This window comes from Thamnophis sirtalis, unplaced genomic scaffold (assembly GCF_051295495.1).
Source record: "Thamnophis sirtalis isolate CommonGarterSnake01/CBP01778 unplaced genomic scaffold, rThaSir2_p1.2 scaffold_3, whole genome shotgun sequence".
NCBI lineage: Eukaryota > Metazoa > Chordata > Lepidosauria > Squamata > Natricidae > Thamnophis > Thamnophis sirtalis.
In genome coordinates, this window is record NW_028261383.1 from 24,110,002 (window position 1) to 24,137,919 (window position 27,918).

The 27,918-nt window shown below is 43.0% G+C and overlaps 2 protein-coding genes across 2 annotated transcripts; both read left to right on the forward strand.

The window, feature by feature from the left end:
- Positions 1-7,970: 7,970 nt before the first annotated feature.
- LOC148047630 (uncharacterized) lies at positions 7,971-11,662 on the forward strand. The gene has a single exon (XM_087711608.1). The coding sequence runs from the start codon at positions 8,104-8,106 to the stop codon at positions 11,524-11,526; it is 3,423 nt and encodes a 1,140-aa protein (XP_087567734.1). The 5' UTR covers positions 7,971-8,103; the 3' UTR covers positions 11,527-11,662.
- An 11,949-nt stretch (positions 11,663-23,611) lies between these two features.
- LOC148047631 (uncharacterized) lies at positions 23,612-27,770 on the forward strand. Its single transcript, XM_087711682.1, has one exon. It carries the CDS (start codon positions 23,967-23,969, stop codon positions 25,410-25,412), a length of 1,446 nt encoding a protein of 481 aa, XP_087567808.1. The 5' UTR covers positions 23,612-23,966; the 3' UTR covers positions 25,413-27,770.
- Positions 27,771-27,918: the final 148 nt, after the last annotated feature.

Below are 27,918 nucleotides of genomic sequence, written 5' to 3' on the forward strand. Positions count from 1 at the left end.
GACCGAGCACTGATGAGAGCCTTTATCAGAGCCTATCTCGTGGCAATACGGGCGGCGAAATGTTCGCATTTTGCCGCCCTTATTGCATCCGCTGAATCGCGCCCTGCCGCCTTGTTTAGAATAACCCGCTCCCTCTTGAAAAGGAGGGATGCAGATGACCCTTTACAAGGTAGAGCTGAGGAATTTGTTCAGTATTTAACAGATATAGTTGCTCGGATTCGGACTGAGCTGGACTCCAATTGCACGGTACCAGCCGAGGTACCGGAGGAAAGTCTTGAGCATGCTTTATGGATTGAGTTTCAACTTGCTTCTCCTGAGGAAGTGGACAAGGCCATGGAAGCGGTGAGTACCTCCACTTGTATACTGGACCTGTGCCCCTCCTGGCTGGTCTCGCGGTTGGATCCGGACGATAGTCAACACCTCTCTTTGGGAGGGAACTTTCCCGCTCCTCCTAAAGGATGCGGTGGTGAGACCCCTCCTGAAGAAACCATCTCTGGACCCAGCCATTTTGAGCAACTATCGTCCAGTCTCCAATCTGCCCTTCGTTGGGAAGGTTGTTGAGAAAGCGGTGGCCTCCCAACTCCGACGGTCCTTGGATGAAACCGATTATCTCGACTCCTTTCAGTCGGGTTTCAGGCCTGGTTACAGCACGGAAACTGCTTTGGTCGCGCTGATCGATGATTTCTAGCGAGCCAGGGATAGGGGTCACCCCTCTATCCTTGTGCTCCTTGACCTCTCAGCGGCCTTCGATACCATCGACCATGGTATCCTTCTGCGACGGTTGCGAGAGGTGGGAGTGGGAGGCACCGTTCTCCGGTGGTTCTCCTCCTACCTCTTGGACAGGTCGCAGTCGGTGTTGGTTGGAGGGCAGAGGTCGACCCCAAGGCCCCTCAATTATGGGGTGCCGCAGGGCTCGGTGCTGTCCCCCCTCTTATTTAACATCTATATGAAGCCGCTGGGTGAGATCATACGCCGGCACGGGATTAAGTACCACCAATATGCGGACGATACGCAGCTGTATCTGTCCGTCCCGTGCCAACTCAGCGAAGCAGTAGAAGTGATGTGCCAGTGCCTGGAGGCTGTTAGGGTCTGGATGGGAGTAAATAAGTTGGCACTCAATCCAGACAAGACCGAGTGGCTTCTGATGTTCCCTCCCAAAGATTGGCCAAATATTCCATCTCTCAGGCTGGGGGGTGAAATTATACGCCCCTCAGAGAGGGTTCGCAATTTGGGAGTCCTCCTGGATCCTCAGCTGACCTTTGAACACCATTTGTCAGCTGTGACCAGGGGGACCTTTCCCCAGGTTCGCCTGGTGCACCAATTGCGACCCTACCTGGATCGGGAGGCCCTTCAGACAGTCACTCACACACTTGTGACCTCAAGACTGGATTATTGTAATGCGCTCTACATGGGGCTGCCCTTGAAGAGTGTTCGAAGACTCCAGATGGTCCAGAACTCAGCCGCGCGAGCGATTGTGGGTGCACCCAGGTACACCCACGTTACACCTATCCTCCGTGAGCTGCACTGGTTACCCATTAGTCTCCGGATCTGCTTCAAGCCGCTGGTTGTTACCTATAAAGCCCTTCATGGCATCAGACATGGGTACCTGAGAGACCGCCTCCTGCCGATCACCTCCCATAGACCGATTCGATCACACAGGTTAGGTCTCCGGATTCCATCTGCCAGCCAATGTCGGCTGGCGACTCCCCGGGGGAGAGCCTTCTCTGTTGCAGCTCCAGCCCTCTGGAACGATCTCCCCGTGGAGATCCGGACCCTCCCGGCCTTCCGCAAAGCTGTGAAGTCCTGGCTGCTCCAGCAGGCCGGGGGGCCCTCTATATAGCCAGCCCCCCGGAGATTGTGATTGTTGTATATTTTAATGTTGTTTGTGTATTATTCCCCCCTCCCTTGTTTTATTGTAAGCCGCCCGGAGTCCTTCGGGAGTGGGCGGCATACAAATCAATAAAACTATAAACTAAACTATTGTCCGGCAGCACCCCAGTGGCCCCCCTCCCTGCAGTGTCTTCAGTGAAGGGGTTAAACACAGAGTTTTCCTCTTGTGACTAGAGAGGAGGCAGGGAAACAGAAAAAGGTGTTGGGAGCCCAGTTTCCAGCCCCTCCCATTCCTTTTTCAGGCTCTGCTGTGGAGAGCCTCACAAGGGGAGAGGAAAAGTTATAAAAAGTAGCCAACATGGGTTCATCAGACCAAACACAGCTTATTTCATTCTTTTGACCAGAGAAATGCTGTGGACATAGTAGACTGAGACGTCAATAAAGCAGTTGATAAAGTAGACCACAACCTACTTCTGGGCAAGCTAGAAAAATGTGGGATAGACAGCACTACCACAAAATGGGTTTCCAACTGGCTGGCAAATCGTACTCAACATGTTGTCCTCAACAGAACTACACCCAGATGGAGGTAAGTAAGCAGTGAGGTACCTTCAGGTTGCATTTAGAACCAGCACTCATCAAAATCTTCATAAACAATCTAGATGAGGGGATAGAAGGGGAACTCATCAAATTTTCAGACGACACGAAGCTGGAAGGAATTGCCGACGCTCCAGAAGACAAGCTCAAACTTGAAAATGATTTGACAGACTTGAAGAGTGGGCCCTATCTAACAAAATGATATTCAACAAAAAAGTTTTAAATTTAGACAATTAAAAACAATTGTATACTGTAGGTACAAACTATATGAAACCTGGCTTAATGTCAGTAACTGTGAGAGGAATCTTGGAGTCCTAGTGGACAATCACTTAAATATGAGCCAACAGTGAGTGACAGTAACCAAAATAACCAATCTATGGAAAGTGAGCATCCACCCCTCTCCTAGAAGAATGAAATATCTTGAGAAATATTAAGAAGGCAGAACATTATATTTCTCTGGATGAGAAATGGAGAAACATGCTCTTGGAAAGCAGCCCCCACCATCCTTAATAGCCCACAGCAGATGTCAGCACTTAAGAGATAGCTCTATTCATAGGCAAAAATTCCCTGCAGCAAGGTTTGAACAATGGTAGGATTAGCCCTTAGCCATAATAGGAATTACTGAATAGCCTTTCATAACGCAAGCTTTCTCATTGCATCATCTCAGCTGCACCAACCCACAGCAAACTTCAACCAAACGTAGCTCAGACAAACATGACCCCACATGGCCCCATGTGGGGTTATTAAACCATCTTTCCAATCAGCCTCCAATCGGCTTGGAACTGAACCAGATTCTCCCAACAAATCCAAAACTGCATTAATAAGAAAGATAGAATTAAGATCACATAAAGTTATAGTACCGCTTTACCAATCCTTAATAAGACTACACTTGGAATACTACATCCAATTTTAGTCACCACAATATAAAAAGATATTGGGACTCTGGAAAGCAAAGAAAGGGCAACAAAGATGATGAAGGGGCTGGAAGCTAAAACAAACAAAGAACCATTACAAGAATTGGGTATGTCTAATCTAATGAAAAGAAGGAGTAAGGGTGACATGATAGCAGCGTTCCAATATTTGAGGGGTGGCCACAAAGAAGAGGGGGTCTACTTATTTTCAAAGCACCAGAAGGCAAGACAAGGCACAATGGATGGAAACAAATGGAGACAAGCAACTTGGAATTAAGGTTAAACGTCCTAACAGTGTGAACAATAAATCAGTGGAACAGCTTGGCTTGAGAGGTTGTGGGTGCTTCATCACTTTTCAAAAAGAGACTGGACAGTTGTTTGTCTGAAATGTTACCAGGTCTTCTGCTTGAGCAGAGGGGATGGACTCAAAAAACCCCAAGGTCCCTTCCAGATGTATTCTGATAGATTGATCTAGAAAGCTGCAGTCTTAGATTTGCTGTTGGAGCAGCAGAAACAGGTCAATAGGTAAATTTTGTGTGGAGGAAGAAGATCCAGTTGGGTGTAGTGGTGAAGGAACCAGGTTAGAGAGAGAGAAAAGCTCAGTTCCAGTCCCACCTGAAGGGCAAAAACCATCTGTTCAACTTTGGCCAGTTCTCTCAGCCCTAGGAAGCAGGAAAGGGGGGAAAACTAAGGTGACCAGCGTGACAATCACGCTTTATAACAATTTTTCCCGTTTCCCGTTACGTTTTTTAAAAGTCGCGATTTTCTGGCTTCATGTTGAAGGCTCAGTGGATTTGCTTAAGAAATCCTAACCGGGGCAAGACAAAAGACACCCTGTCTAATCCCTCTCTCTGTCTCAGTACTTTCATTGAAGATATTAAAACGTTAAAGCAACAAAACGGACCTCCTCCCCCCCCCCCCGGCGCCGCTTTTTACCTCATTTTATAAGAAAAAAATGATCTAGTACCATAGAGCTGCAGGAAATGGCTAGAGAGTTTACTTCCTGGATTTTCTGGAGGGGAGGGGCACGGAGGTTGGCGATCTGCTCCGAAAAATGGTGGCATTTTTCCCTAACTAATTTCACCATTTCAATTTGCTCAGTTCTTTTTATTAATATCTACATCATTCTGGGTTTACTTGGAGTGCAAGCGTGCTGGTAAGAGGTTTTTTTTTCATTTATTTTTAATGTATTTTAAAATATTTTATTTATTGTGCATAGGATTTATTAAAATAGTTTTATTCTGTGTGGATTTAAGTTAAGAACTCCCTGTTATTAAGCTTTCCTCAATTAATCTCTGAGTAGATTCCCACCAACTTCAAGATCCCAAGGGCACATTTTGGAAGCTACACCACCACCTTTGCTTAGTTTATAGATAATGCCTTTCCTTAAATATGAAAATAAATACATTTATTGTTCAAAGGTGTACATCTCAATAGAAATGACTCTCAGGGGTGACAACAATCCATTAAAATAATAATATAAAACAGTAATTACAAAAACAGGAGCAACTATTATGAAAATTATTATTAAAAAATAAAGAATAAAAATGGAGTTATTAAGTATATTAATTGCAGCAACCACAATACAATACCTCGGTCCTTCTTTTCATTAAACTAGACATACCCAATTCCAAGGAATTAAAAGACGCTTGCTCCTGGGGAGGAAAGCTATGGCAAATCTAGACAGCAAGGTGACCAGATTTTCAGTAAAGAGGGACACCTTTGACTGGGGGTGGGGGCTTGATTAAAAATTTTATACGGAGCAACAAAAATTTTCATACGTAAAAATAGTATTGTAATATTTTTTTATTTCAACATAACTACAATTTACAAATATAAATTGTAACTGTTGCCAAACATCAAAATTTTGATCACGTGACCATGAAGATATTGCAACGGTCGCTAAGTGTGAAAATAGTCGCTAAGTGTGAAAAATAGTCATCAGTCACTTTTTTCAATGCCATTGTAACTTTGGTCACGAAGCCCATTATACCACTTTTCTTGCCACAGTTCTTAAGTGAATAACTGCAGCTGATAAGTTAGTAACATAAGTGAATCTAGTTTCCCCATTTGACTTTGTCAAAAGGTGATTATATGACCCCAGGACACTGAAATCATCATAAATATGAATCTGTTGCCAAATATCAAAATGTTGATCGCATGACCATGAGGATGCTGCAACGGTCGCTAAGTGTGAAAATGGTCGCTAAGTGTGAAAAATGGTCATCAGTCACTTTTTTCAATGCCATTGTAACTTTGGTCACTAAGCCCATTATACCACCTTTCTTGCCACAGTTCTTAAGTGAATAACTGCAGCTGGTATTTTGTATTTTGGATAGAATCTTTTTTTTAAATTGTCTTAGACTATTTACCCCAGGGCAAAGGTGTCCCTCTTTACCAATCTGAATATCTGGTCACCTTAGGGAAAACCCTTCCAAAAACCCTTGCCAAGGATACTGCAAGCATCAAGACTGACCTAAAGGAACAAAAAACGAAGCTAAATAGCATCACATATCACATGGCTCAGTGGCAAAGGTCGGTTGCTAGGAGTCGAAAACGACCTGCTGCCATATAATCAGTGAAAACATATTCCAAACGCCTTGGTGGAGCCTGGACAGGTGTGTTTTTCCACCTCTTGTCGCTAGATGGCGGTCAGGCAACCTCTGTGCCTAGAAAGCCATCAGCACATTAGTGCCGTTCCTGCTTGAGCTTAAAAAAAAGGAGCTTTGAACCACTGAGTGCTGCAATGCTAGAAAGGATGGGAGTAGAAGAGAAGCGCAGATTTACTTCCTCTTCCGGATCGATCCTGGGAGGAAGGTGGTGGGCAAAGGGACTTTTGTGCTCTTCCAAGGATCGAAGCAGCAGCTGGAAGGTGAGTGGAGGGCCGGAGGAAGGAGAGTCCGGGAGCAAGTCGAGCTGTTCGGTTCGAAGCTATCTATACCATGCTTGCGCTTAAAAAAAGGAGTTTTAAACCATTGCTAGAAAGTATAGGAGAAGAGAAGCGCAGAGGAACTTCCTCTTCCGGATGACTAATGGGAGGAAGGAGGTGTGCAGGGCGGCTCTTCTGCTCTTCCCATGCTCGAAGGAGCAGCTGGAAGGTGAGTGGAGGGCAGGTGGGAGGAGAATCCAGGAGCAAGTCGGGCTGTTCGGTTCCGTCCACGGCCTGGAAGCAGAGAAGCAACTGGGCTGAAGCATCTCTGCTGCTGCAGCTTCCTTCCCTCCCCTCCCCAAATTTAATGCTGCACGCTGTGAAACTGGTCGCTGTATTTTCTGCTGGTGGGAAGATTGAAAAAGTCTCTTCCAAGCGAAGGTAGATTCTTTGAGAATGGCTTCCCTCCGGATCTTGTGGGTTGTCCATCACTGGAGGGTTTTAAGAGGAGATTGGGGAGCCATTTGTTTGCAATCGAATAGGGTCTCCTGCTTATCCAGGGGCTGGATTAGAAGACCTGCAATGTCTGTTCCAATTCTGTTATTCTCTTCTGTTCTGTTGCAATGATATTTACGATACCCTGATGAGTAAAACCATAGAAATCAAAGAGGGTGTACTTTCTTTTTCACTTGCCTGTATTTGAAAACAACCCTTTGCTGTGCTAAGAATTTGTGACTGACCCAGTCAACAAGTGAATTTCGTCATTGAATGGATATTCGAACTTGGATCTGCATAGTCTTCCATATGTCAAATGAACGATGATTAATGTAAAAGCTTATTGGAGCATTGTCGTATTTTTGCTTTTTTATTGTAACATAAACCTTTATCTTTTTTTCTCATCTTCTGTAACCATTTTATGTACAATTAAAGTTACCCTTTTATTTTAATCTTATAGACAAAGAAGATGGCAGTGAGCACTCTGGACAACTGTGGATAACAAGCAACATTGAATAGCAAAGCAAATCAGTCCCCAAAATCACAATATCTTCCATTTCCTTCAGAGAGCCACATAATTCTTCACCTTCCTCAGCAGGTGAAAGAGAAACAAGAGAAAATCAAGTAGAGATTTCTACATGGAGAAAGCAGTGTATGTGAAACTCAAGCATACATTACATGAAAAGTCAAGGGAGATTATTTTTCCATTCAGCAAAAGAGGGAAGTGAAAAAGTCATTGGAGAGGAAAAGGTCAATGGGAAAGCCATGAAGAGCAGACCGTGTTGCAGGCCTTGCTCTGGGAGGAAGAAAACGGCTTGAATCAAAGCACAACTAAAGAAGGGACCATCCATATTTTTTAACCACCTCAAGAATATTAGTTGTGGAAAAGCTCCATAGAGGTTCCTGTTGTCGGAAAGATGCAACTTACAAATCACAGCTGACTGCCTGAGAGGATCCTGAATGGAGAAAAGCCATACAAATATTCTGAATGTAGCAAAACCTTTGGTCAGAACAACAACGTTTTGTTTCATATTAGGACCCACACAGGACAGAAGCCCTAAAAATGCTCCCAATGGGGTAAATGCTATAGCAAGCATGGCAACGTGTACTCACACCAAGGCAAAACCCTTTGAGTGTCCTGATTGTGGGAAAAGGTTACAGACATAATTCCAGACTCATGAGACCCCAGAGGTGTCACACAGAAGAGAAACCCTTTGAGTGTCCTGATTGTGGGAAATGTTTCAGTCGAAATTCTCACCTCGTTTCACACAAGATCATTCACACAGGAGAGAAACCCTTTGAGTGTCCAGATTGTGGAAAAGGTTTCAGTCACAATTCCAGCCTGGTGAATCACCAGAGGACTCACACAGGAGAGAAACCCTTTGAGTGTCCTGATTGTGGGAAATGTTTCAGTCACAATTCCAGCCTGGTGATACATCAGATGACTCACACAGAGATAAACCCTTTGAGTGTCCTGATTGTGGGAAAAGTTTCGGTCGAAATTCTCACCGCGTTTCACACAAGATCATTCACACAGGAGAGAAACCGTTTGAATGTCCTGATTGTGGAAAATGTTTCAGTCAGCAGTCCAACCTGGTGAAACACCAGAGGACTCACACAGGAGACAAACCCTTTGAGTGTCCTGATTGTGGGAAAAGTTTCAGTCACAATTCCAGCCTGGTGAATCACCAGAGGACTCACACAGGAGATAAACCCTTTGAGTGTCCTGATTGTGAGAAATGTTTCAGTCAGCAGTCCAACCTGGTGATACATCAAAGGACTCACACAGGAGAGAAACCCTTTCAGTGTCCAGATTGTGGAAGAGGTTTCAGTCAGCAGTCCAACCTGGTGATACATCAGAGGACTCACACAGGAGAGAAACCCTTTGAGTGTCCACATTGTGGTAAAAGTTTCAGTCACAATTCCAGCCTGCTGAAACACCAGAGGACTCACACAGGAGAGAAACCCTTTGAGTGTCCTGATTGTGGGAAATGTTTCAGTCAGCAGTCCAACCTGGTGAAACACCAGAGGACTCACACAGGAGATAAACCCTTTGAGTGTCCACATTGTGGGAAATGTTTCAGTCAGCAGTCCAACCTGGTGAATCACCAGAGGACTCACACAGGAGATAAACCCTTTGAGTGTCCTGATTGTGAGAAATGTTTCAGTCAAATGTCTCACCTCGTTTCACATCAGAGGACTCACACAGGAGAGAAACCCTTTGAGTGTCCAGATTGTGGAAAAGGTTTCAATCAGCAGTCCAACCTGGTGAATCACCAGAGGACTCACACAGGAGAGAAACCCTTTGAATGTCCTGTTTGTGGGAAAAGTTTTAGTCAGAATTCCCATCTGATTAATCATCAGAAGATTCACACAGGAGAGAAACCCTTTGAATGTCCTGATTGTGGGGAAAGTTTCAGTCGCAATTCTACACTGATGCTACATCAGAGAACTCACACAGGGGAGAAACCGTTTGAATGTTCTGATTGTGGAAAATGTTTCAGTCAGCATTCTCACTTGGTGCTACATCGGAGAACTCACACAGGCGAGAAACCGTTTGAATGTCCTGATTGTGGAAAATGTTTCAGTCAGCAGTCCAGCCTGGTGAAACACCAGAGGACTCACACAGGAGACAAACCCTTTGAGTGTCCTGATTGTGGGAAAAGTTTCAGTCACAATTCCAGCCTGGTGAATCACCAGAGGACTCACACAGGAGATAAACCCTTTGAGTGTCTTGATTGTGGGAAATGTTTCAGTCGAAATTCTCACCTCGTTTCACATCAGAGGACTCACACAGGAGAGAAACCCTTTGAGTGTCCAGATTGTGGAAAAGGTTTCAATCAGCAGTCCAACCTGGTGAATCACCAGAGGACTCACACAGGAGATAAACCCTTTGAGTGTCCTGATTGTGGGAAATGTTTCAGTCGAAATTCTCACCTTGTTTCACATCAGAGGACTCACACAGGAGAGAAACCCTTTGAGTGTCCAGATTGTGGAAAAGTTTTCAGTCAGCAGTCCAGCCTGGTGATACATCAGAGGACTCACACAGGAAAGAAACACTTTGAATGTCCTCTTTGTGGAAAAAGTTTTAGTCAGAATTCCCATCTGATTAATCATCAGAAGATTCACACAGGAGAGAAACCCTTTGAATGTCCTCTTTGTGGGAAATGTTTCAGTCAAAATTCTCACCTCGTTTCACATCAGAGGACTCACACAGGAGAGAAGCCCTTTGAGTGTCCTGATTGTGGGAAAAGTTTCGGTCAAAATTCTCACCTCGTTTCACATCAGAGGACTCACACAGGAGAGAAACCCTTTGAGTGTCCTGATTGTGGGAAAAGTTTCGGTCAAAATTCTCACCTCGTTTCACACAAGATCATTCACACAGGAGAGAAACCCTTTGAGTGTCCTGATTGTGGGAAACGTTTCAGTCACAATTCCAGCCTGGTGAATCACCAGAGGACTCACACAGGAGAGAAACCCTTTGAGTGTCCTGATTGTGGGAAAAGTTTCAGTCACAATTCCAGCCTGGTGAATCACCAGAGGACTCACACAGGAGATAAACCCTTTGAGTGTCCTGATTGTGGGAAATGTTTCAGTCGAAATTCTCACCTCGTTTCACATCAGAGGACTCACACAGGAGAGAAACCCTTTGAGTGTCCAGATTGTGGAAAAGGTTTCAATCAGCAGTCCAACCTGGTGAATCACCAGAGGACTCACACAGGAGAGAAACCCTTTGAGTGTCCAGATTGTGGAAAAGGTTTCAGTCAGCAGTCCAGCCTGGTGATACATCAGAGGACTCACACAGGAAAGAAACACTTTGAATGTCCTCTTTGTGGGAAATGTTTCAGTCGAAATTCTCACCTCGTTTCACATCAGAGGACTCACACAGGAGAGAAACCCTTTGAGTGTCCTGATTGTGGGAAAAGTTTCGGTCGAAATTCTCACCTCGTTTCACACAAGATCATTCACACAGGAGAGAAACCCTTTGAGTGTCCAGATTGTGGAAAAGGTTTCAGTCACAATTCCAGCCTGGTGAATCACCAGAGGACTCACACAGGAGAGAAACCCTTTGAGTGTCCTGATTGTGGGAAAAGTTTCAGTCACAATTCCAGCCTGGTGAATCACCAGAGGACTCACACAGGAGATAAACCCTTTGAGTGTCCTGATTGTGGGAAATGTTTCAGTCGAAATTCTCACCTCGTTTCACATCAGAGGACTCACACAGGAGAGAAACCCTTTGAGTGTCCAGATTGTGGAAAAGGTTTCAATCAGCAGTCCAACCTGGTGAATCACCAGAGGACTCACACAGGAGAGAAACCCTTTGAGTGTCCTGATTGTGGGAAATGTTTCAGTCAAAATTCTCACCTCGTTTCACATCAGAGGACTCACACAGGAGAGAAACCCTTTGAGTGTCCTGATTGTGGGAAATGTTTCAGTCGAAATTCTCACCTCGTTTCACATCAGAGGACTCACACAGGAGAGAAACCCTTTGAGTTTCCAGACTGTGGAAAAGTTTTTAATCAGCAGTCCAGCCTGGTGATACATCAGAGGACTCACACAGGAAAGAAACACTTTGAATGTCCTCTTTGTGGGAAAAGTTTTAGTCAGAATTCCCATCTGATTAATCATCAGAAGATACACACAGGGGAGAAACCGTTTGAATGTTCTGATTGTGGAAAATGTTTCAGTCAGCATTCCCACCTGGTGCTACATCGGAGAACTCACATAGGCGAGAAACCGTTTGAATGTTCTGATTGTGGAAAATGTTTCAGTCAGCAGCCCAGCCTGGTGAAACACCAGAAGACTCACACAGGAGAAAACTCATAGCAGTGTCCAGCCTATGGAAAAGATTTCAGTATGAGGACTAGCCTTCGAAATGATATGCTTATATGCACAGAGTTGAAACCATTTCAGTGCCCTGAATGTGGACAATTCTTCAGGCAAGATTCCACCCTTATTGCACACAAGAAATTTCACACGAGACCCAAAGTGATAAGTGTAGAGAAGGCTTGAATTTCATTTCTAATTTCCTATTATAAGCCCAGCTGAGAAATGGACTACCATATTTTCCGGAGAATAAGACGCACCGGAGTATAAGATGCACCAAGGTTTTGAAGAGACAAATTTATACTAAAAATAGTTTTTGTACTCTGCAAACCTCCCAAAAGTGGCCCATTTTTTTCACGAAAACAGACCCAGTTTTTGTCAAAAAAAAGAAAAAAAAGGCCATGCATAGCCTTTAGGAAGCTTATAGAATGCACCTGGGGGCTGGGGGGGGGAGAGCAAAAAATGGCCCATTCGTTGCTCATATTTGCCCTCCCCAGCCCCCAGGAGCACTCTAGAAGCCTCCTAAAGGCTATGCATGCCCTTTTTGCAAAGGGGGCGCGCTTTCTGGAGGCCAAAAATGCTGCACCCAGATTTTTACCCTCTTTTTTGAGGGAAAAGTACGTGTCTTACACTCTGAAAAATACCGTATTTAGTTTGACTAAATAAAATATGCCTGATTTTTCTTAGCTGAATATGTAATAGTATTAGATGGAAAGGAGAGAAGAAAAAAATGCAACATATTAGTTTGATTATGGCTATCTGGCCATCACTAGCAGAAGTTGGTGGATATTTATTTTTGTAGAAATTGGGCAATTATGTAAAAATATTTTTGGGAGCGTTCTTTGCATTTTTATCATGGTAGATGATAGAAATACTACATGCAGAGTCCCAGCTTTTTTATCCCTGGGTGCCCCTGAGATTTTCAGCCCCAGAATTGCCCAGCCAGCATCTCTTGGGGATAGGAGCTAAAGGTACAGATTGTGGCTCCACTTATAAAGAGAAAGCAAGAGGAGAAGACAAAGAGTTCAAAGTTCATCTTTTCCTAACAGTTCCAGGAATTCAGTATATCAAGCATTTTTTCAGATTGTGTCAAGAAGGAGGCACACAAGTGGAAGAAACCTTATGAATAGCAAGTATTTTGGGGGAGGTTACGACTGTGGGAAGAATAGTGCCCCCCCAAAGGAAAACCCCAAGAAAATGCTATTCCCTTAGCTTCTTTCCTGAAGAGCAAGGGTTAAAACTAGAAGCCTGAAAAGAGGTCACAGAGAATAATCTCCGGTTTTCTTTCTTCTCACCTTTCTGTTTATGGAAATCACCGCAGGCTAATAGTTTGCACAAGCCCCATTCATGAAACAGATCCATTTTTTCCTCTGTAAACTGAATAGCTCTGGTTACTATAACAATATCTTGGGCTGGCTGACTCATTGATAAAATCTGGCTAAAAGTCACAGAGGAACCAAAATTAATAGAATAAAAATAACTACACCACTTAACAGGATTACGGTAAAATTATCTAACAGAAATAAGAAAACCGCACTTCTTGACAGGATTAGGACTGGTGGGGAAACCATCTCTCTAGACCAGTATTTCCCAACCTATTTTTGGCCATGCCCCACCTAAGCATCTTTAAAATCCTGATACTGCCCCCTGTGACATATAACTTTTTACTTTACTCAGAAAATGAACTCTACTCACGCGGAGGAAGCCTAGAAGGCCATTAACTTGGTTTAAACAAGGTTCAAATTGCCCCCATTAAAAATCAAATTACCCCCTGTGGGCCATGGGTCCCACGTTGGGAACCACTGCTGTTAAGTCTATCCTTGCTAGGAGACTAGAGTTCTGCAGCAGAAATTAGTGACGGATAAGTCGCGGAATAGTCACGCACAGCCACCGAAGGTAAAACAAAGAATATCTTTACTTGTGTAACAAAAATAGAATAGTCTTCAAAATCAGACTATAAGCAGTCTTATAGTATATAAACAGCCTATTTACAACACGTTGAATTTACAGTTGCTCAACTCACGATTCGCCATGTAGACAGGTGACTAACATACAGACTAGCCACCATCCAATACACAGTCTTCTCCCCCAATTACTAAGCACATACAATAACAGTCAGTAAGTATCAGGAACAACAGTAGAATCAGGAAACATCAGGAGCATCAGGGAGAACTCTGTACTAGTTCCTACCTCCTTATATGGCCGCTTAAAGCAATAGCATCCAATTACCTCTCTCTTACATTTAAAGTCACAGATACATTGGTACAATCATGGCTTATATACATTGCCAAGGTAAGACTAGGGTTACATCCCTAACGTCTGCTCTAGACTGGGGGGAATAAACAATGTCCTTTCCGCATAGCCTGCTTCTCAGTTCTTCTTCTTTTTTTTTTTGAGAATTTTTTTTATTGTTTTAATTAAACAGAAAGGAAAAAAAAAAATCTTTCGTTACATCTTGTTGAAAGCGTATCGATTGGTTACAAATATATTCCGTGCGTTTCTTCCACAGTCCTTACATATATTTCATTTAAATCATGTTGTACATTTTAAATCAAGGAAAAAAAGGTATACATTTTACCATTCCTGTACCTTAATTCTCATTTGGTTACCACCATTTATATTAGAAGACACAACTATCTACTGGTGTTCATTTGCAATTTCAATATATCTCCAATATCATTACATCTTTATGACATAGTCTAAAATTAATCCGGTTAAGTAGGATATCTGAGCATTCCCCCCAACATACCTGTATGTATCATTAAATATTGTCCATTAACATTTCATTGTTATTGAGGAGCCGAGGTGGCGCAGTGGTTAAATGCAGCACTGCAGGCTACTTCAGCTGATTGCAGTTCTGCAGTTTGGCTGTTCAAATCTCACCGGCTCAGGGTTGACTCAGCCTTCCATCCTTTTGAGGTGGGTAAAATGAGAACCTGGATTGTTGTTGGGGGCAATATGCTGACTCTGTAAACCGCTTAGAGAGGGCTGAAAGCCCTATGAAGCGGTATATAAGTCTAACTGCTATTGCTATTATTGTAGTTAACTAAAAATTATTTATTAATTATCTCACCTCTCCTCTCCAGGCCCACACAACATTATGACTTTATAACCGTCTTTAAACAATGATTTATTAACAAGATTTATAGGACTTTTCCCTCAATCCCACATTAGTTAATTACAGGCTAAAAAAAAAACATTAGACATCTAAGACAGTCTAAGAAATATTAACATTTCTACTTGACAATCACCCAGAATGTAGGTTAGTATTTCTATGGTCTGGTTATTTATCCTAACTAGGGTTATTATTTCTCTATTAGTATCATAGTAAATTTATGTTAATGGATAAACATTCAGTGGTAATTTAAAACATTCTAAAAGATATTATCATCTCTCCTTAATAATCAGTCAAATATTAACTAGCTTTTTCCCATCAATTGGGATTATTAACCAGTATCTTTCCAGTAACAATATAGCCTTTCATCTCTCACCAGTTGTTGTGCCAATTCTATGTCCAAAACCTTTCCAGGGTTTAAAACGTCTCTCCGCACATTGAAGCTTAAACGATCTCTCATGTAGTTTTGTTGCCCTTGAGTTGTTATTAATGTAAGCTTAACTTTAGTTGTCAGGTTTGTTTCTGAATAGATTTGTCTTATTACCTCCATCTTTTTCACTCTTTCTTTTTCTCCTACATCTTGAAGATTGGGGTGGAACACCAAATTATCAAAGTCACTTTTCCAGCTTCTCTTCTTTCCACTTTCACTCACGTTTACTCCATTTATAAGTTCATCTAAGTTCTTATCTTTGTTTTCTGTATTTCCATTCACTTCCTTAATTTCTGGGGCTATAACCCCATCATCTTTCTCTGTGATATCCCATAGCCTGTCCCATTTCTTGTGGAATCTCTCAAATCCTGAGATGTTTTGAAGTCCAGCAAAAATGTTTTGGATTAACAAGTTTTCTTCATCTGAGTATTGCTCCATTTTTTAGAATAAGAAATAATATGGGGAAAGAGCAAGAAGAAGAGGGTTTAGGTACAATCTGCCACCCTAGCCTATCACAGATTTTGAAGAATATATTTTTATTTTAGACGAATGTTCTTTTATGGTTTTCAAAGAAAGAGGGTTCTTTCCTTTTCCAATGTCAAAGTATTTTCCATACACCACTATTTGTAACCTTGGTTCTTTATCAAGTTTTAAAGAGACGTTCCAAGTCTTTTTGTTGCAGTTACAGTCAGTATAGTAAAATAAGAGTGAACAAAGAAAACAGTTGTTACAGCAGCAAAAAAAAAGCTTCAGATTTGGGCTTTCAAGTGGCAGATTCGATCCTTTTTAAAACCTCTTCCCTTAGGTATCTCCAAAATAATATTGCAACAAGTAGAAGAAGAAATTTATTGAAGTAAAAAGAGTTTTAATTTAAGCCAAAAAAGTTAAAGTGGTAAAGGAAAATAAAATAAGGAAAAAAGAGATTCCTTCACTTCAGGCAGAAAAAACAGGAGCATTACGAGATCACTCAATCAACAAAAGATTACAAGCAAGAGCGAAAAAACTTTTTAAGGCAGTCCAGTGGGGATTAAGTATGCCGCTTTGTTCTTGCTTAATGGACTAATTAAGCTTAAGAAAAGAGTTCCTTAGGGCAATCATCTAAAAAAAAAACCACCAGTAGAAACACTTTTGTTTCATTCTCTCTTTGGGGGGGAGCGGCTGTTCGCCACCGGTTGGAAGCTCTCCGCTTGGGTCGATCAGGGACTTTGCGATATCCCTGCGACCAGCAAGGTCTTGTCTTCCCAGTCACCATCTCTTCAGGACAGTTTAGGTCCTACCAGACCGTCCAGGGGCAAAAGTGTCATCGATGGATTCGGACAGACAAATCCAAACAATGTATCATCGCGACGTGGCTCCTCCTTCCCGTCTGCTGCTCAGTTCTTTTTTCAGCCAGCGCTGATCGCTCACTCCGGCTGGAGAGAATGAACCAAAGAGGACCTTTTCCTTCCAACAGGGCAGCGACAAAACCAGTGTAAAATTTCAGATGTAAAGGCTGTTCTGTCCTGCAGGTGACCTTCATGGAGAGAAGCTGTAGGAATATTGAGTTTGGGAGAAAAGGGATTGTGGTTTTGAGTACGGGATTTCCAGGTTTATTTGCAGCTCCTGCTGTGTTGATCTTTGTTTTTAGGGGCCTCCTTGTTAACCTTTGAGACAGCTGAGCATCACCAAGGGTCTGGTACTTTTGTGGTCTCGCCCTTGGTGGGGAGATATGGTGGGGAAAGTAATGCAAAGTTCTCTTCCCAACACCTGGGAGATGTTGCTTATTCTTTCACTTTTCTCCCAAGGCTCCTTAATGTTTTTTAAAAAACCATCCTTCAAATAAAGAGAAGAGCATTATTTGTAGCAGCAAAAGTGAAATTTTAGCTATGCAGTTAAATGATCCCAATATTCCTGGGATAGGAAGACACCAAAGAATTCTGAGATTGTTCATTTCACCAACACCATTCAAAAACACAGGTTACAATGTTTTTTTACTAGGTCCCTTTGCAGAAGGACACTCAATGACCAGGAGCAGATGAGGACCAGTGTCTGGAGGAACCAAGGGGCTCTTTCGGCTACAGTCTCTAGCTCCAACTTATTTGAATTTAAACATGTGCAAGTTTCTAAACTTTAAAATAATATATTTTCAATAATTTTTCCTTTCTCACTTTCCTTGGTGTTATATGTTAGTGCATATGTTTATCTTGTCTCATCATCTTATTGTTAGGAGTTGGAAACCAATGTTCCCTCTAATTTTTTTTCAGTGTGAGCGGAAAAGTATAGTGTGTGAGCTGCACAGTTTCATGCCTGAGCACCTAAGAGAGCCACAGTTTGAACTGCTGTCACGTCTGCTGGACATTTGCACAACATACCAAGCGTCAAGCGCCGATTGCTAGCGAGGTTTCAGCCTGATGAATGCCAGGCATAAAAAGTGCCACTCAAAGACTATACTTTTCCGCTCACCCTGAAAAAAAAAAGGTTCTCTGCTCAGCTTTTAGATTGTTAGACTGGCTAGAGAGAGACATGGCACCAACAGGGTCCTGGCCTGGGTCCTGGCATTTTGCAGGCAACCTGTCCTCTCACATTCCTTTGGAATGCAACCCATCACATGTGAATTAGATTTTGCCAATTATCCTATTAAAAGATAACGCTATTATTCTAAAATACGACTAACTCGATATTAAAAACTGTAAATATGTAATGCTGATAAATAATAGCAGTAATTGTTATTTAGTATGATTAAAATCAGTATTGATATATCAATATAATATCTATCGAAATTGACAATATACACTAAAATAACAATACAAATATATAATGTGGAATATAAATGTAATAAATATAATATATAAATGCAACATAAATGTAATAAAATAATTTATCATGAAACTCTCCCCCTTTAAAGTAGTAAGATCAATTAAATAGTCTAGCAAGTTTGGACAATATGCTATATGTTATGTTACTTAAGAATATATATACCTCAGAATCAGATACAACATCCACATCATTTCCAACTGAGTCAATAAAATCATATGCCATGCCAAAACTATTTTAAATAAAGATATGAAATTAATCAAGTATTGCATTTATTTTTCAAAATGAATGTACAATTTTTTTATTATTTAAGTTTTGTACCCTATCTTTTCTAACTAACGTTAACTTTAAAAAGACGTTACATCAGACTATAATACAAGTAATTAAATGAAGACTAAAATAAGTGTTTTGGCATATTGAGCTTTTTATATTTCTTTCTTATATTGCTTCCTTAGTTGAGAACTTGCTCCTCAGCTTACTTACGCATTAACTGTTTGTTGCTTTTATGGTTTATTCATTCACTGCTCCATCTTCAGTTTTTTTCACAGGGGGCAGGGCTTCCTTCCTCCCTCCCTTCCTTCCCTCCCTCCCTCCCTCCCTCCACTCCTTTGGCCACCAATTTTGATCCAATTCTCTCTCTCTCTCTCTCTCTCTCTCACACACACACACACACACACGTTCTTTGTGGGGGAGGTTAATTACTCCGCCTCACTGCGCAAAGTCGGCTCAGCATGTGTTCAGCCCCCACTTACGCCGAATCAAATCCGCGGCCGGCGGGACCAGGGGGTTGCATTTCAAAGCCACCAGTCCTCTTGCTTCTTCTCTTTCACCAGCAAAGCTCCTGCTGGCGCCTCCACCCATGGCAGTGGTGCCTCTCCCTCCACGCGGAGCCCCTGAGCTGGCTCCCGCGTTATCCCTCCCCCTTCCTCCTCTGCCGTGCTTTTGAGGCCACGGGAGCTAGTAGGAAAGCGGCGGAGGTGGAGGCGGCGGCAGGGGTAACCCAGAGCCCAGCTGAGGTGGAGTCAGCTGGGCTCTGGGTTACCCCTGCCGTCGCCTCCACCTCCGCTGCTTTCCTACTAGCTCCCGCGGCCTCAAAAGCACGGCAGAGGAGGAAGGGGGAGGGATAACGCGGGAGCCAGCTCAGGTGCTCCGCGTGGAGGGAGTGGCACCACTGCCATGGGCCGGGAAGCCAGCGGGAGCTTTGCTGATGAAGGAGAAGAAGCAAGAGGACTGGCGGCTCATCAAAACAAGACTGGGGAGGTCCTTTGCGGGAGGCCAGTTCTAGCCGCCTGCAAAGGACTTCCCCATGTTTGCTTTGGTAGAAATCTCTGCGCGGCAGTTAGAAACTTCTGCGCGGGGATTTCTTTCCATGTGCGCGGCTGCGCACGCGCGCACCTTAGAGGGAACAGTGTTGGAAACCCTTGCAAGCTCTCTTATAGGGCCACATCAGTGGTGGGTTGCAGGCGGTACGCCCCAGTACACGCGTACTGGAGCCTGCTCAGAACACTGGGTACTGTTCTGGTACAGTGCTCTGGAGGGCCCACCCGCACGCCTGAACTCTTTACCTGTCCTTTAAAGCCTTTGGCGCTTCCACGCACGGTGCATACAGCGCCTGCATGTTGCTCCGCCAAGCAGCTGGAGCATCGCGGAGGCTTGTGGATGTGTCGCTGGCAGGTACGACGCACTTGTGTGCACACGCTGTGCATATCCATGTGGGCGACGCCGGGCCCTTTCCAACCGTTCCGGCTTTAAAACTAGTAAATCTTTCATAGTAGGATTGTGCCTTTTAATACAATGGGTTAGAAAAGGCTCTACCAAACTCCTCCAGACACACGGTATAAGGTTAGCTATTGAGGAAATGGAAGCATCTCCAGACAGGAATTGCATGGATGAAAGATGGTGTGCCTTGTAATCCAATGACATCTGCAGACCTGCCTTGTCACTCTTCAACATCAATGCATTACTAATTTGCACCTATTGTAGCTGTGATTAGCACAGGCAAGTTTCTTTCACTAGTGTAATGATTTTCAATCTATATTTTTTTTTAGAAAAATCAGGGCGCTTGCTTTTCGTCCCTTAGCTTTTCTTGTGGGTGATATGTGTGAGCCTCTCCAATGGGGCTTGGCAGGAGGACTTTGGCATTGTCTGGCGGCACCCCAGTGGCCCCCCTCCCTGCAGTGGCTTCAGTGAAGGGGTTAAACACAGAGTTTTCCTCTTGTGACTAGAGAGGAGGCAGGGAAACAGAAAAAGGTGTTGGGAGCCCAGTTTCCAGCCCCTCCCATTCCTTTTTCAGGTTCTGCTGTGGAGAGCCTCACAAGGGGAGAGGAAAAGTTATAAAAAGTAGCCAACATGGGTTCATCAGGCCAAACAAGCCTTATTTCATTCTTTGGACCAGAGAAATGCTGTGGACATTATTGAGATGTCAATAAAGCAGTTGATAAAGTAGATCACAACCTACTTCTGGGCAAGCTAGAAAAATGTGGGATAGACAGCACTACCACAAAATGGGTTTCCAACTGGGTGGCAAATCGTACTCAACATGTTGTCCTCAACAGAACTACACCCAGATGGAGGGAAGTAAGCAGTGAGGTACCTTCAGGTTGCATTTAGAGCCAGCACTCATCAAAATCTTCATAAACAATCTAGATGAGGGGATAGAAGGGGAACTCATCAAATTTTCAGACGACACGAAGCTGGAAGGAATTGCTGACACTCCAGAAGACAAGCTCAAGCTTGAAAATGATTTGACAGACTTGAAGAGTGGGCCCTATCTAACAAAATGATATTCAACAAAAAAAGTTTTAAATTTAGACAATTAAAAACAATTGTATACTGTAGGTACAAACTATATGAAACCTGGCTTAATGTCAGTAACTGTGAGAGGAATCTTGGAGTCCTAGTGGACAATCACTTAAATATGAGCCAACAGTGAGTGACAGTAACCAAAATAACCAATCTGTAGAAAGTGAGCATCCACCCCTCTCCTAGAAGAATGAAATATTTTGAGAAATATTCAGAAGGCAGAACATTATATTTCCCTGGATGAGAAATGGAGAAACATGCTCTTGGAAAGCAGCCCCCACCATCCATAATAGCCCACAGCAGATGTCAGCACTTAAGAGATAGCTCTATTCATAGGCAAAAATTCCCTGCAGCAAGATTTTTATTATAGTACCGCTTTACAAATCCTTAATAAGACTACACTTGGAATACTGCATCCAATTTTAGTCACCACAATATAAAAAGATATTGAGACTCTGGAAAGCATACAAAGGGCAACAAAGATGATGAAGGGGCTGGAAGCTAAAACAAACAAAGAACCATTACAAGAATTGGGTATGTCTAGTCTAATGAAAAGAAGGAGTAAGGGTGACACGATAGCGGCGTTCCAATATTTGAGGGGTTGCCACAAAGAAGAGGGGGTCTACTTATTTTCAAAACATTTTGAAAATTTTTATTGTAAGCCGCCCTGAGTCCCCTCAGGGAAAAGGGCGGCCTATAAATGTGCAATAAATACAAATACAAATACAAAACATGGAACTAAGGAGGAACTTCCTAACAGTGTGAACAATAAATCAGTGGAACAGCTTGGCTTGAGAGGTTGTGGGTGCTTCATCACTTTTCAAAAAGAGACTGGACAGTTGTTTGTCTGAAATGTTACCAGGTCTTCTGCTTGAGTAGGGAGGTTGAACTCAAAAACCCCCAAGGTTCCTTCCAGATGTATTCTGATAGATTGATCTTGAAAGCTGCAGCCTTGGATTTGCTGTTGGAGCAGCAGAAACAGGTCAATGGGTAGATTTTGTGGGGAGGAAGAAGATCCAGTTGGGTGTAGTGGTGAAGGAACCAGGTTAGAGAGAGAGAAAAGCTCAGTTCCAGTCCCACCTGAAGGGCAAAACCACCTGTGCAACTTTGGCCAGTTCTCTCAGCCCTAGGAAGCAGGAAAGGGGGGAAACCCTTCCAAAAACCCTTGCCAAGGATACTGCAAGCATCAAGATTGACCTAAAGGAACAAAAAACGAAGCTAAATAGCATCACATTTCACATGGCTCAGTTGCAAAGGTCGGTTGCTAGGAGTCGAAAACGACCTGCTGCCATATAAATCAGTGAAAACATATTCCAAACGCCTTGGTGGAGCCTGGACGGGTGTGTTTTTCCACCTCTTGTCGCTAGATGGCGGTCTGTGCTTAGAAAGCCATCAACACATTAGTGCCGTTTCTGCTTGAGCTTAAAAAAAGAAATGAGCTTTGAACCATTGAGTACTGCAATGCTAGAATGGATGGGAGTAGAAGAGAAGCGCAGAGTTATTTCCTCTGCCGGATCGCCCCGGGGAAGAAGATGGTGTGTAGAGCGGCTTTTGTGGTCTTCCAAGGATCGAAGCAGCAGCTGGAAGGTGGGAGGAGAGTCCGGGAGCAAGTCGGGCTGTTCGGTTCGAAGCTATCTATACCATGCTTGAGCTCAAAAAAAGGAGTTTTAAACCATTGCTAGAAAGTATAGGAGAAGAGAAGCGCAGAGGAACTTCCTCTTCTGGATGACTTATGGAAGGAAGGAGGTGTGCAGGGCGGCTCTTCTGCTCTTCCCATGCTCGAAGGAGCAGCTGGAAGGTGAGTGGAGGACAGGTGGGAGGAAAGTCCGGGAGCAAGTCGGGCTGTTCGGTTCCCTCCATTGCCTAGAAGCAGAGAAGCAACTGGGCTGAACCATCTCAGCTGCTGCTGCTGCAGGTTCCTTCCATCCACAGAATTTGGTGCTGCACGCTGTGAAACTGGTCGCTGTAGTTTTCTGCTGGTGGGAAGATTGAAAAAGTCTCTTCCAAGCGAAGGTAGATTCTTTGGGAATGGCTTCCCTCCGGAGCTTGTGGGTTGTCCATCACTGGAGGGTTTTAAGAGGAGATTGGGGAGCCATTTGTTCGCAATCGAATAGGGTCTCCTGCTTGTCCAGAGGCTGGATTAGAAGACCTGCAATGTCTGTTCCAATTCTGTTATTCTCTTCTGTTCTGTTGCAATGATATTTACGATACCCTGATGAGTAAAACCATAGAAATCAAAGAGGGTGTACTTTCTTTTTCACTTGCCTGTATTTGAAAACAACCCTTTGCTGTGCTAAGAATTTGTGATTGACCCAGTCAACAAGTGAATTTCGTCATTGAATGGATATTCAAACTTGAATCTGCATAGTCTTCCATATGTCAAATGAACGATGATTAATGTAAAAGCTTATTGAAGCATTGTCGTATTATTGCTTTTTAATTGTAACATAAACCTTTATCTTTTTTTCTCATCTTCTGTAACCATTTTATGTACAATTAAAGTTACCCTTTTATTTTAATCTTATAGACAAAGAAGATGGCAATGAGCACTCTGGACAACTGTGGATAACCAGCAACATTGAATAGCAAAGCAAATCAGTCCCCAAAATCACAATATCTTCCATTTCCTTCAGAGAGCCACATAATTCTTCACCTTCCTCAGCAGGTGAAAGAGAAGAGCCAAGGTGGCGCAGTGGTTAAATGCAGCACTGCAGGCTACTGCTAGATCAGCAGGTCAGCGGTTCTAATCTCACCGGCTCAGGGTTGACTCAGCCTTCCATCCTTCCGAGGTGGGTAAAATGAGGACCCGGATTGTTGGGGGCAATATGCTGACTCTCTGTAAACCGCTTAGAGAGGCCTGAAAGGCCTATGAAGCGGTATATAAGTCCACTGCTATTACTGCTATTGAGAAACAAGAGAAAATCAAGTAGAGATTTCTACATGGAGAAAGCAGTGTATGTGAAACTCAAGGATACATTACATGAAAAGTCAAGGGAGATTATTTTCCCATTCAGCAAAAGAGGGAAGTGAAAAAGTCATTGGGGAGGAAAAGGTCAATGGGAAAGCCATGTAGAGCAGATCGTGTTACAGGCTGGGAGGAAGAAAACGGCTTGAATCAAAGCACAACTAAAGAAGGGACCATCCATATTTTTTAACCACCTCTAGAATATTAGTTGTGGAAAAGCTCCATAGAGGTTCCTGTTGTTGGAAAGATGCAACTTAGAAATCACAGCTGACTGCCTGAGAGGATCCCGACTGAATGTAGCAAAACCTTTGGTAAGAACAATACCGTTTTGTTTCATGGAAAGACCCACACAGGACAGAAGCCCTAAAAATGCTACCAATGCTGTAAATGCTTTAGCAAGCATGGCAACGTGTACTCACACCAAGGAAAAACCCTTTGAATGTCCTGATTGTGGGAAATGCTTCGGTAACAATTCCAGACTCGTGAGACACCAGAGGACTCACACAGGAGATAAACCCTTTGAGTGTCCTGATTGTGGGAAAAGTTTCAGTCACAATTCCAGCCTTATTGGCCACCAGAGAACTCACACAGGAGAGAAACCCTTTGAGTGTCCTGATTGTGGGAAAAGTTTCAGTCACAATTCCAGCCTTATTGGCCACCAGAGGACTCACACAGGAGAGAAACCCTTTGAATGTCCTGATTGTGGGAAAAGTTTCAGTCACAATTCCAGCCTTATTGGCCACCAGAGAACTCACACAGGAGAGAAACCCTTTGAATGTCCTGATTGTGGAAAATGTTTCCGTCGAAATTCTCACCTCGTTTCACACCAGAGGACTCACACAGGAGAGAAACCCTTCAAGTGTCCCGATTGTGCTAAAAGCTTCAGTAACAATTCCAGACTCATGAGACACCAGAGGACTCACACAGGAGAGAAACCCTTTGAGTGTCCTGATTGTGGGAAAAGTTTCAGTCAGAATTCCAGCCTTATTGACCACCGAAGGAGTCACACAGGGGAGAAACCCTTTGAATGTCCTCATTGTGGAAAATGTTTCAGTCGAAATTCTCACCTCGTTTCACACCAAAGCATTCACACAGGAGAGAAACCATTTGAATGTCCTGACTGTGGGAAAAGTTTCAGTCGACATTCTCACCTCATTTCACATCAAAGGACTCACACAGGAGACAAACCCTTTGAGTGTCCAGATTGTGGAAAAGGTTTCAATCAGCAGTCCAACCTGGTGAATCACCAGAGGACTCACACAGGAGAGAAACCCTTTGAGTGTCCTGATTGTGGGAAATGTTTCAGTCAAAATTCTCACCTCGTTTCACATCAGAGGACTCACACAGGAGAGAAACCCTTTGAGTTTCCAGACTGTGGAAAAGTTTTTAATCAGCAGTCCAGCCTGGTGATACATCAGAGGACTCACACAGGAAAGAAACACTTTGAATGTCCTCTTTGTGGGAAAAGTTTTAGTCAGAATTCCCATCTGATTAATCATCAGAAGATACACACAGGAGAGAAACCCTTTGAATGTCCTGATTGTGGGGAAAGTTTCAGTCGCAATTCTACACTGGTGCTACATCAGAGAACTCACACAGGGGAGAAACCGTTTGAATGTTCTGATTGTGGAAAATGTTTCAGTCAGCATTCCCACCTGGTGCTACATCGGAGAACTCACATAGGCGAGAAACCGTTTGAATGTTCTGATTGTGGAAAATGTTTCAGTCAGCAGCCCAGCCTGGTGAAACACCAGAAGACTCACACAGGAGAAAACTCATAGCAGTGTCCAGCCTATGGAAAAGATTTCAGTATGAGGACTAGCCTTCGAAATGATATGCTTATATGCACAGAGTTGAAACCATTTCAGTGCCCTGAATGTGGACAATTCTTCAGGCAAGATTCCACCCTTATTGCACACAAGAAATTTCACACGAGACCCAAAGTGATAAGTGTAGAGAAGGCTTGAATTTCATTTCTAATTTCCTATTGTAAGCCCAGCTGAGAAATGGACTACCATATTTTCCGGAGAATAAGACGCACCGGAGTATAAGATGCACCAAGGTTTTGAAGAGACAAATTTATACTAAAAATAGTTTTTGTACTCTGCAAACCTCCCAAAAGTGGCCCATTTTTTTCATGAAAACAGACCCAGTTTTTGTCAAAAAAAGAAAAAAAAGGCCATGCATAGCCTTTAGGAAGCTTATAGAATGCACCTGGGGGCTGGGGGGGGGAGAGCAAAAAATGGCCCATTCGTTGCTCATATTTGCCCTCCCCAGCCCCCAGGAGCACTCTAGAAGCCTCCTAAAGGCTATGCATGCCCTTTTTGCAAAGGGGGCGCGCTTTCTGGAGGCCAAAAATGCTGCACCCAGATTTTTACCCTCTTTTTTGAGGGAAAAGTACGTGTCTTATACTCTGAAAAATACGGTCTTTAGTTTGACTAAATAAAATATGCCTGGTTTTTCTTAGCTGAATATGTAATAGTATTAGATGGAAAGGAGAGAAGAAAAAAATGCAACATATTAGTTTGATTATGGCTATCTGGCCATCACTAGCAGAAGTTGGTGGATATTTATTTTTGTAGAAATTGGGCAATTATGTAAAAATATTTTTGGGAGCGTTCTTTGCATTTTTATCATGGTAGATGATAGAAATACTACATGCAGAGTCCCAGCTTTTTTATCCCTGGGTGCCCCTGAGATTTTCAGCCCCAGAATTGCCCAGCCAGCATCTCTTGGGGATAGGAGCTAAAGGTACAGATTGTGGCTCCACTTATAAAGAGAAAGCAAGAGGAGAAGACAAAGAGTTCAAAGTTCATCTTTTCCTAACAGTTCCAGGAATTCAGTATATCAAGCATTTTTTCAGATTGTGTCAAGAAGGAGGCACACAAGTGGAAGAAACCTTATGAATAGCAAGTATTTTGGGGGAGGTTACGACTGTGGGAAGAATAGTGCCCCCCCAAAGGAAAACCCCAAGAAAATGCTATTCCCTTAGCTTCTTTCCTGAAGAGCAAGGGTTAAAACTAGAAGCCTGAAAAGAGGTCACAGAGAATAATCTCCGGTTTTCTTTCTTCTCACCTTTCTGTTTATGGAAATCACCGCAGGCTAATAGTTTGCACAAGCCCCATTCATGAAACAGATCCATTTTTTCCTCTGTAAACTGAATAGCTCTGGTTACTATAACAATATCTTGGGCTGGCTGACTCATTGATAAAATCTGGCTAAAAGTCACAGAGGAACCAAAATTAATAGAATAAAAATAACTACACCACTTAACAGGATTACGGTAAAATTATCTAACAGAAATAAGAAAACCGCACTTCTTGACAGGATTAGGACTGGTGGGGAAACCATCTCTCTAGACCAGTATTTCCCAACCTATTTTTGGCCATGCCCCACCTAAGCATCTTTAAAATCCTGATACTGCCCCCTGTGACATATAACTTTTTACTTTACTCAGAAAATGAACTCTACTCACGCGGAGGAAGCCTAGAAGGCCATTAACTTGGTTTAAACAAGGTTCAAATTGCCCCCATTAAAAATCAAATTACCCCCTGTGGGCCATGGGTCCCACGTTGGGAACCACTGCTGTTAAGTCTATCCTTGCTAGGAGACTAGAGTTCTGCAGCAGAAATTAGTGACGGATAAGTCGCGGAATAGTCGCGCACAGCCACCGAAGGTAAAACAAAGAATATCTTTACTTGTGTAACAAAAATAGAATAGTCTTCAAAATCAGACTATAAGCAGTCTTATAGTATATAAACAGCCTATTTACAACACGTTGAATTTACAGTTGCTCAACTCACGATTCGCCATGTAAACAGGTGACTAACATACAGACTAGCCACCATCCAATACACAGTCTTCTCCCCCAATTACTAAGCACATACAGTAACAGTCAGTAAGTATCAGGAACAACAGTAGAATCAGGAAACATCAGGAGCATCAGGGAGAACTCTGTACTAGTTCCTACCTCCTTATATGGCCGCTTAAAGCAATAGCATCCAATTACCTCTCTCTTACATTTAAAGTCACAGATACATTGGTACAATCATGGCTTATATACATTGCCAAGGTAAGACTAGGGTTACATCCCTAACGTCTGCTCTAGACTGGGGGGAATAAACAATGTCCTTTCCGCATAGCCTGCTTCTCAGTTCTTCTTTTTTTTTTTGAGAATTTTTTTTATTGTTTTAATTAAACAGAAAGGAAAAAAAAAACATCTTTCGTTACATCTTGTTGAAAGCGTATCGATTGGTTACAAATATATTCCGTGCGTTTCTTCCACAG

What these genes read in the sequence shown, in the direction of transcription:
- LOC148047631 (XM_087711682.1), top strand. Translation starts at nt 23,967, where the DNA reads ATGGAAAGACCCACACAGGACAGAAGCCCTAAAAATGCTACCAATGCT.
- LOC148047630 (XM_087711608.1), top strand. Translation starts at nt 8,104, where the DNA reads ATGTTTCAGTCACAATTCCAGCCTGGTGATACATCAGATGACTCACAC.